Source organism: Plasmopara halstedii (assembly GCF_900000015.1).
Source record: "Plasmopara halstedii genome assembly, contig: Scaffold_3060, whole genome shotgun sequence".
NCBI lineage: Eukaryota > Oomycota > Peronosporomycetes > Peronosporales > Peronosporaceae > Plasmopara > Plasmopara halstedii.
The window spans coordinates 652856-663033 of NW_020189964.1; the positions used below are offsets into that span (position 1 = coordinate 652856).

Consider the following 10178-nt stretch of genomic DNA (forward strand, 5'->3'; position numbering starts at 1 on the left):
GCTGGCATGTGAGGTTTGGATTGACTCTTGATGCGTTCAAGCATGACACTCCTAAATGCTTCTGCCGAAACACTGCTAAGTACAGAACGCTGTTGATGACGCTGTCCGTTATCATACCTAATTGATGCTACTTCTATCCTCACATCTTGTACTTCTTCCTTTATCTGTAGCATCATCTCCCGCGTTTCAGCAATACTGCTGCTGGAGTGAGCTCTTATTTCTCGTCCGTCACATTGTGAATGACATTATCATTCTGTTGTGATGAACTCATAACCTGTTGGACTAAATCGGTGACCTGATACGCTACTTCTGCGCAAAGTGCTGTAAATGACAGATAGGAAGGAAGGACCTGATGCTTTGAAGGTGAGTTTCCTAGTGAATGTATTCTGCTTGTAGCTATGTAGTTATGCAAATGGTTGGGAGTTTCATAGCTCCTCCTGGTTTACTTAGGTGGAGACTCAACTTGTTTCCAACAGTGTCCTTATTTGTATCCGTGCCACTACTAATACATTATGCTTCCGCTAACTCGCTGTTACAGCAAAAGTCGTCTTAACTTCATGCCATGGTATCGCCCGCCACAAAATTGCTCTTCATTAGATTCAACAGGGGTAAAATCTGTTCAGGCGTGTACTGCACTATTTCGATTAAATCTTATCAATGGGAGCGTCTCTCTCCGGCACCGTAATCGTTCCAGGCAAGGGCTTTATAGATATGCTCTTAATAATTCGACGAAAACAATAAACCGATAAAGCCCGATTTTAAGAATACCACTATTTGACAAACTTTCAAATGTTTATTGTCACCTTATTAGCAAGACGATTGGTCTCAAACAATGGAATCAGTCGAATCAGAGGGTACGTCGTGCACGTCTGCTGCAAGACCGTTGCGCTTCTCTGGTTATAGCAAAGCCACCACCACAGGAGAATGCTGTCAGGGCACTGAGTACGTACCTTGCTGACTGTAAATGCATTTATCTTACAAAGAGGTGTGGAGCAGTGAGGATAAATGCGATTCAAGAGAGCTCGCGAAACACAGCACCAATATCAAAAAGTCAATAGGAACGTCAAGACGGCGCATGGGCAATCAAATTCCTGAAGAAATTACAAATGATTCTGAACTAACGAAAGCCATAGAGCAATTGCCATGGAATTACAATTTTGAGATCCGAAAGACAGTTTGGCGTATCCGTCAGGCCGGCAGTAAACGTGTAGCGCTGCAGTTTCCAGAAGGACTTTTGCTTTACTCCTGTGTCATCTCGGATATTATCGAGCGATTTACAGGTGCCGATAGCATCATTTTAGGCGATGTAAGGTATCTCATGTTACGCTTGCAAGATGGTACAACTTAGTAACAGGAGTGCATACACTGATTCACAGGTAACGTATGGCGCTTGCTGCGTCGATGATCTTAGCGCGCTTGCGCTAGGTGCTGATTTTATGGTACATTACGGTCATAGCTGTCTTGTGCCAATTGACGTTACGTCGATTAAGATGCTTTATGTGTTTGTGGATATTGCCATTGACGTTGACCATGTACGCGGTATCGATTTTGAGCTTTTCCTGGTTTCTCACCTGGCTTAACTGATGTTTTGCCGATGAACACAGCTTATCGAATGTTTGAAGTTGACATTTCCAATGGAAACAAAGGTATGACAAGTATTTGGTGTATTGCAGCCCCTATAATTGGTCACAGAGCAAAATTTCTTACAATCGGTTTCTAGCTTGCTCTGATGGGGACGATTCAGTTCAGTAGCTCGATTCACCTGGCGGCGTCAAGACTAAAAGATTATTTTGAAAGGCTGGTGGTGCCACAAGTCAAGCCACTATCTCCGGGAGAGGTGCTTGGTTGTACTTCTCCTCTCATTGATGGAGTCGATGCTCTTGTATTTGTTGCAGACGGACGTTTCCATCTTGAGGTCTGTATTGAAGCGTTTCAAGCATTGTTTCCTTTCACTTGCACTCACACTATGGCAATGTTTAGTCAGCTATGATCATGAATCCGAGCTTGAAGGCATATCGCTATGATCCATACCCGAAGGTGCTCAGTATCGAAAAGTATGATCTTCCGCATATGATGGAAGATCGTCGTGCCGCAATAGACCAAGCTAAAATGGCTAAGAAATTTGGCATTGTGCTTGGGACACTCGGGCGCCAGGGTAATCCGCTAATTCTTGACCACGTGAAAAAAACACTGGAGCAGAGTGGCAAGGAATTTTTTGTTCTTTTGTTATCCGAGCTTTTTCCTGACAAGGTGGGAATCACCTTTGAGATGTTTGACATTAACCTGCAGTATTCACTAATATGCTGTGTTTCACCAACCAGCTTGCAAGATTCAAAGATGTTGACGCGTGGATTCAAATTGCGTGTCCTCGTCTTTCAATAGATTGGGGCTACGCATTCCCAAAGGTGAGTTGCTGATTTTTTTTTGTCATAAAATATCGCCATTAAAGATCTGATGCTGACGTATGTCAATATTCACCGTAGCCGTTGCTCACTGCGTATGAAGCCGAAATCTGTTTTGAGCGAATACAATGGAAAGAAGATTCATACCCAATGGACTTTTACGCCAAAGGCAGTGGACCATGGACAAACTACCACGATCAAAAGAAAAGAGCTGTGTAAGTCTTTAATAGGTCGTTTTGCTTATTGCCAATAATTGTTTTCGTCAAGAACTTAAAATCTCCTCTGATAATGATATACACGTCAAGTAATTAAATCTGCGAACGTGTTGTACTGTTAACAGGCAGTATCAAATTGTTTTAGCTGCAAGTCAAATTTCAAATTCGTTAAAGACAAGTTGATACCTTGGGCTGAGCACATGTTCCGTTGGAGGACTGCATACGCCCTCTGGAGGCAGTTTAACGCTGCGCAGTGCATCTGGGTGAATTTTTAGAATCTCCCTAAATACAAGCTCACGACACTGTCAAAAATCATGAGTCACACAAACTTAAACAGGAATACACACTCAAAAATAAGCTCTTTCAGCCGCGATTCCGTCAGGTCTTCTTTTTCAAAATCGAAGCTAAAGCAACTTTCAGCCACAGGCTCATCCTCTAAATTATGAAGGGATGCCAAGTACGGATGCTCAAGCGCTTCTTCGACCGAAATACGCTTTGCGGGGTCAAATTTAAGCATACGTTGAAGCAGCTTAAGAGCCTCGGGAGATGCCTTTGGAAACAATTTACTAAATGGAACACCAGGTCTCATGGGTTGATTTTTCATAAATCGTTTGGCTCGTTCGCTGACAACAAAATGTAGATCTTCTTCACAAGGAGTTCCAATTTTGTCACAAATGATTTGCAGCTGGTGAATATAATCGTCACCTGGAAAGAGTGGCGTGCGACCAAGTAATTCTGCAAATATACAACCAGTGGACCAAATATCGATTGCCTTGGTATACTCTCTAGATGAAAGCATAATTTCTGGCGCGCGATACCAGCGTGTGACGACGTACTCAGTCAACTCCATATTGTCTTCCTCTGGAGCGACACCTCGTGACAGGCCGAAATCACATACTTTTAAGTCACAATTTGAATTGAGCAACAAATTTGACGGCTTTAAATCTCGGTGAAGTACATTCGCCGAGTGAATGTACTTGAGTGCTCTCAAAATCTGGTACAAAAAGTACTGTACATGTTCGTCAGTAAGTGGCTGCCTCGAGTATATAATTCGATGCAAGTCTGTTTCCATCAGATCGGCGACAATGTAGACATCTTCAAACTGTGCCCAAGACGGTGGTGGTAATAAATCCAGTATTGTTATAACATTTTCGTGGTCAAAATGTTGCAAGAGCTTAATCTCGCGCAAAATACGTTTGGCATCCACAAGGTCTTCAAAGGCTCTCGAGATTTTCTTGACAGCCACCTTCTCCTTTGTTTCGGTGTTTTCAGCCGAACTGGGAAGTAAAGATGAGATAAAGTTATAAAGTCCACAATAAAAACAAGCACATATCATGACAAACTTTCTTACACGACAACGCCATAGGCTCCACGACCAATAACCTTGACGAATTTGTACTTTTCATCAATTTGAAAGTTTGTTCCTGCTACTACAAACGAGTACGTTCCTGGACGAGCGGGAGCAGCAACGACTGTAGAAGTGGTGCTGAGTTTGGTCGTGGAGCTGACTGTACTACAAGCGCCAACAGAAGCTGAAGTCTTATAAGATGCATTGACTTTATGTCCACTTGGCAATCCATTTGCTGGTAAAGTCTTTGAAGATGTGAGGGGCGGGGTTTCGGTAGACTTTAGTGGAGAAGATGAAGCTGATTTCGTTGGCGTAAAGCTGGCCATCGTATCGCGAAACCTCTGGATGCCTTGTGTGAGCCGCCGCGAGTTTAGATACAACGTAAATAAAACTAAATATAAGCAACGCGATCAAAGCACCCATTGAGGTTCTTGGTTGTCTGAGTGGATTATTGGCTCACTTTGTTATTAGTATTTTTTTAGCGCCAGTGTATAGGTCAGTACGAGCAGTCACCATTGCAACAATTGAGGCTTGCTTCAATATTGGAACTGGTCGTTTCTCGAAAGACCCGTTTAAAATTTTTATCGCAACTTCAGAAGCCAATAGAGCTTATAATTGCGTCCATAGGGTAGAATGACAGCCTGTCCAAACAAACGAAATCTCAAATTAGAAGCTTTGACAGATTGTCCAGAAAAGACTCTTAGCTTACGTTATATTCGCGAAATAGAAAAACTACCAAAGTAGAAGTGAAGCGTAGCATTGTGGCCGAAAAGGGTAGTAGAAGCAATTTAGCCTAAATTCTGAAAAATGTCTGACTAGTCATTCATTTTGGACGCTTCAAAGTCAAATCGCACACATTTTGGAGGGTTCCCGAAGGCTTTGTAGATCAAAAAAATGAAGCAGGCTGTGCCCTTCCATCGGCAATCACAGCTGCTCAATCATAAAATAAATTTCTTATTAAATACCAAAGTCGCAATGATTATTACACTGCTGGTTAACTATTGGGTAAGTTCTCAGTCCTCATTGCCTGTTGCCAGTTACACGTCTCCTATTGCAATTATGCGGGTGATGTGTTATTGCAGCTGTTGATAACGTGGTGATAATTGTCTGCTTCTATCGCAGCAGCATTGCGCCGCAGAGCTACTCGTAGCTGTATAAGTCACGACGATGACGAGTGAAAATTTAAAGGCGAAGCAGGCAGACTTGATAATTTGATTGCGCACTGGCTTAAAGTTGTTCATTTCTACGACACTGGTACAGATCAGATGCATGTCAAAAAATGGGACCTAGTGACAGCTGTAGATGACAATGCTCTATGGGTTTATCCTGTTCGATGCTGCATACCAAAATAGTGAAGCTGGGAGCACTGATGTATATACATCATTGTACACACTGCTGTAAAATTTCGCACAAATTATACGACACTGTGTAATAGCTCTATTTTATTGATTGTCCGATGTTCTTGGCACTTCTCGCACAGACACCGACAACATACAAGAATGGAGCCATGACTGCCATCGCATCACTGTTGGAATTTTCAAATGAGCACCTGTAGATAAGACGAATGCAGGTTGTCAGGCATCACCACACTTGAGAAAGAATAAGAAGTCATACATGAACAATCCGCCAGCTCTGCCGTCAAAGCTACGTCCCTCCTATAAACCCCGATTATTTTTTATAAACTAACGAACACGTTCTTAGACGAACGGAATTATTAATCATTATGATGCTCATCGGAAAACTGTCTTCAGTTTGAAACCAGCATTAACCGAAATCGTGTGTGAGGGCGGCGAGATCAACAAATTAGTGCATTTTGATTTGGAGAAGAAGCTGAGCTCACCGCATTTCATTGATAATATCATAATCGAATTCAATTTAGAAGCCACTGTGCTTAGGGTAGACCGACCAGTCTCGAGAATCATGCAGATCCTATGATTGAGGATAAATAATATAACGTGAATTCGTCCATGTAATAAATGAAACATCAGCGCGTCGCGCTAGCAATCACCAAAGCTATGCTATGGCGTGCGAGAATGGACACCCGCATGCAAGAACTCGGTAAATGCGGCACTCTCACCTATAGACGATTTGAAGCGACAGAGATCGCACGTGTTCGCGTCGCCTTTTCTCGACGTACTGGATGCGTTGAGTTCTTGTCAATACATCACGGAAGACAATACTAGCGGAATATGTCCAAACGATAAGAGCTCTTATCACCGCAACGGCGTCTGACCCTCTCCCAAAGTGATAATGTCAGCCATCGTTACGGAGGGGTTTAGAATAGGTATGTATCGCCTCATGACATCCCGCGTCCACTCTACCTTTCTGAGAAAGCTGTGGCAGTATAAGTATAGCTTTTGTATCGCGAGGGCCGGTTGAGACACTGCGAGGCAGGCTCTATGGATATTTTTGTAGCTATGCACCTTGACTATATCAAAGAGAATATAATTATACATATTAGCTGCCGATCAGACTCGCGGAATTTGCAGATCTTTTGAATGTGGTTTGCCACTTTCGTGCCGCATTGTCTCATGGTTGAGAGGTTTGAAGAGTTGGGGTCTCACGAAATGGATATCTCGAGGGGGTAATACAAGTCTCTTTAGACGCATGGCGGCCTAAACGAAAAAGCTGGGTTTTCATTGTACCTCATGAAGATCGTGGTCGATGGAAATGAAGTGACTCTCATTAGGAAATGTGGGGCTCACAGCGTTTGCTTGTTGATCGTAAAATCCCCGGGAACTGTGAAACAAAAAAGAAAATGTTATGATGGAATCAAAACTAATGCCCACTTACGAACGATGCGTGACTGTCGAAAGTAGTAGACAATACGCGGAGAAATTAAATTATCAACGATGGATACGTCATCGCGTGTATTGGGATAGGAGCATTTACAAACTGTCAAAGGTTAGGCTAAATCTTCAAGTGAAAATTAAGGACTTCGACAATGTGGAATGTTGTCTCATCGGTGACTTAGATTCAAAAACTCTTCAAATTTAGGCTAGCGCGCTACAAGCCATGGGTCGACGGGAAGTCGGACAAGTTTGATGTCGTGCACTTCTTTCTTAGTGAAGCTTTAACGATTCATAAACTCACCTTTCTCAGGAAGCAGAAACGCCTTTGAGATTGGTTAAATTTGAAAGCAAAGATAGCGCCGGGTATCTCAAGCAAAAATCCTTTTATTTTTTGTTAAAAAAATGTCGCTCTCGAATAGGAGAGTTTGCCATTAAAAGAGTTCGTTTCCAATGCTGATATTGTGTTCACGGCAAACCCTGTTGCTTAGGAAGCAATTTGACGTCATTACGGCTTCTTCTTTTAAGGTAGGGGATGAACTTTCGCGTCGCCTCAACTATTAATTGCCATATGTCAGAACGGAAACGTCACTGCCATATCTATGGGTCAAACGCATTGTGTGTTGCGTTGATAAAGATTTGGGAAGCAAGTAGACTGAAAGCCTAAATGCTGCTATATTGAAGCGCTTGGTTGCAAGTCTGTAGCTTGCTTCATGCTCTCTCAGTACTCAATGTACAGTGGTGTCTGATCTCCACAAGTACGAAATACTGTACAAAGCACATGATCCTTAAAAAGAAAAAAAGCACAATTGGCCCAGTGATGAAGTACATATCTGCGCACGTCCCTAGCTACATGTGCGATAAAACCATTGGCCGGCCTACCGGTTCCGACGGAGATATCGTCAGTTAATAAGTCTGGACTTGATTTTTGGTAATCTAAAAGATACATCCGGAAATACCGACATTACCGTCTCTATGGATCGTCTGGTCAAGATTGCACATATCGCTGTTGTCAGCAACGCTCTTACTGGCGAGGATACCCCGAACCGCTCCTTGGCAAAGATTTTCGCCAGCAAGCCTTAACGGTAGTCATTACGATAGAGATCCGCACTTTGCAGTGAAGCTTTGTCGGACATTGTTTAAGGTTTTGGGCGCAAGATTGAACATGTAAACGTCTGACCATCGACAGGTAGACGGTCAGACAGAATATGTTCATTATATAATATTGAATATTCTCGAAAAGACTTGTGTAAAGAGATCGCCTGGCTTAAGCAAATTTCCCACAGTAATGAAGTTACACAGTACATGCCTCTACAGGCTTAACCTCATCTTGCATAAATAGTTTGCTGAAGTCCTTTGATGTCTTTGGCACCACCACAAAGGGGCTTTAGTTTAATTGGGGCTGTCGAAAAATTTGGGTTGCTGACATCAGTCTGGCTACCCTCGAAAGTAGCTCATTCGTTTCATTTCCAATAACCTACGTAGTGCACGACGCTATAAATGAGAGTCAGGATGTGCATAAGCAACACGTCGATGTCACAGGCAGGCAAAAAAATGTGCGCCAAAAGATTTGTCACAACATTAGTTATACACCTACACAGGCGGTTTCTGTGGTCTTTAAGGCCGAGATGTGGCTGCGCTACATCGGACTCGCATCATTTTTTATTCTATACGTTCATAATAAATTCAAACACATCCCGTGTATTACGTGGGCTTACTGAAGTCATATTATGACCCCGCTCTGTCGAGCCAGTTTGATTTGAAGAGCTCTTCAGTTAATGTATCTAAGTCTCTACCATCATTTAAATCTTACGCACCCTTTGCCCTCGAGAAATGATATGGTTCGGGATGCTTCTACCCACGCTGTGAGATGACAAATTTCTGATAGATTATCCGTGATGTTCCACATCTCATTTTCGAACACATTCCACGAATCTCGAAGAGTGTCGACATTACGTTAGAGCCGAGATAGCTTTCGAGAGGCAGCCGCGAGAAGGTTGTCTTCTGCTGGCACTTTTCAGTGACCCACTTCGCGTGCAACGTCTAGCAGAACGGAAGCTTTATATCACCAGTATCTGGTGACATGGAAGTAATACCCTTATCCGGAATGCTACGAATATTTATGACTGTAATTGGTATGATTGACCCGGCGCTTTTGCCGCTTCCGACATGGCGCACACCACGCTCATATCTATCTAAAGAAGAGACAAGGTCGCTCATCGAAACACCCTTCCCACTGGTGAACGTGGACTGACCTCAATGTCAGGGCGACTATTGTTTGTTGGCTCTAATAGCTATCATGGAAACGAGTAGGTTGTAAGTATTCGGAGCTGAAGGTGATGGTCTTATCTTATTCGCATATTTGCATCATTTGACGATAGTTCAAACTCCAACTAAAGCTGGATTTGGAAGTGGGTGACATGGCGCGTTTTTGTCATCTAGAGCGCGAACTGAGTTTGATATTCATCGAGACTCTCGCCAGCTTCAAGTACCCAAGGTACAATCCTCATGGAGAGTACGAAGTTCCCAAACGGATGATGTTCTTAGCACAGGTGATATTTTTGAGAAGTGATAATATGTGTGATTTGGATGAGCGCTCGCAAAGTGACCTTCGGGTGCTTATTTTTGCTATTTGTGTGAGTAGAAGGCCCGCTCGCAAAGTTGTGTAAGGGTACCCCCTAGCGCGGCGAGCAACCTGTTTAAAGCCGTTGTCACGACGTGAAGATAATATCAGAGTCAGTATTACTTTTGCGTTAGCAAGTGAGAAAGCTGAACACACTAAGCTAGTTTCAGCTCGTTGGTGTTGAGTGAACGTCGTCATGATCTCAAGGGCAGAGAATCGCAACAATTTCCTCCTTTCGATATGGGAACGGAGTACGTAACTCGTGTTGAACACTGCGAGGGTCTCCTCCTCAGCGAAAATCTTGGCCTTGTATCGTCATGGGAGGTGCAGGTGTCTGCCTAGGACTTGAAAATTAACTTAGACCATATTCATCGAAGAATACCCGGAAATCTTGCCGAGAATTGCTTCCAGAACTTCAGTCGCAAGGATTGTTGAGACATTCGTTTAAGTACACGGGTGAGCACTTCGGGTGCGGCTATGCTCAGAGGAGCCGGCACGGGAATTCGCTCGCGGTAGGGTGAAACTGTGCGTTACAGTCAGCGCTCAACGAGCATCGAGCAGCCGCTGCGCTCAGGTGTCACAAAAAGAAAGAAGCGTTGAGGACCAGTGTGATCAACATCTTAGTGGGGAAGTAACCAGGTACGATTTGTACTATTGTCTTACACTTTTTGCAGCGGGGCTGCCGTAGCTTAGCGCTTGAGGAAGCGTTATTTAGGTCACCGACGTTTCGTTCTATAGTTAGAACAAGTACGAGTTAGCGGATCGCAATTCGCTTACTCCAAGAGTAATTATTGCCTTACC

General features: G+C 43.4%; 3 protein-coding genes across 3 annotated transcripts; 2 read left to right on the top strand and 1 right to left on the bottom strand.

The window, feature by feature from the left end:
- Window positions 1-1075: 1075 nt before the first annotated feature.
- PHALS_06648 (diphthamide biosynthesis protein 1) lies at window positions 1076-2621 on the top strand (the record flags this gene model as incomplete). Its single annotated transcript, XM_024719974.1, has 7 exons — window positions 1076-1306; window positions 1377-1532; window positions 1605-1646; window positions 1721-1915; window positions 1981-2250; window positions 2322-2405; window positions 2484-2621. 7 exons carry the CDS (start codon window positions 1076-1078, stop codon window positions 2619-2621), a joined length of 1116 nt encoding a protein of 371 aa, XP_024585220.1.
- Window positions 2622-2710: 89 nt separating this feature from the next.
- Window positions 2711-4291, bottom strand: PHALS_06649 (cmgc mapk protein kinase; the record flags this gene model as incomplete). Its single annotated transcript, XM_024719975.1, has 4 exons — window positions 2711-2732; window positions 2804-2899; window positions 2965-3894; window positions 3969-4291. The coding sequence occupies 4 exons, from the start codon at window positions 4289-4291 to the stop codon at window positions 2711-2713; spliced, it is 1371 nt and encodes a 456-aa protein (XP_024585221.1).
- A 982-nt stretch (window positions 4292-5273) lies between these two features.
- On the top strand, window positions 5274-5520 carry PHALS_06650 (uncharacterized protein; the record flags this gene model as incomplete). Its single annotated transcript, XM_024719976.1, has 2 exons — window positions 5274-5336; window positions 5401-5520. 2 exons carry the CDS (start codon window positions 5274-5276, stop codon window positions 5518-5520), a joined length of 183 nt encoding a protein of 60 aa, XP_024585222.1.
- Between the last annotated feature and the right edge of the window lie 4658 nt (window positions 5521-10178).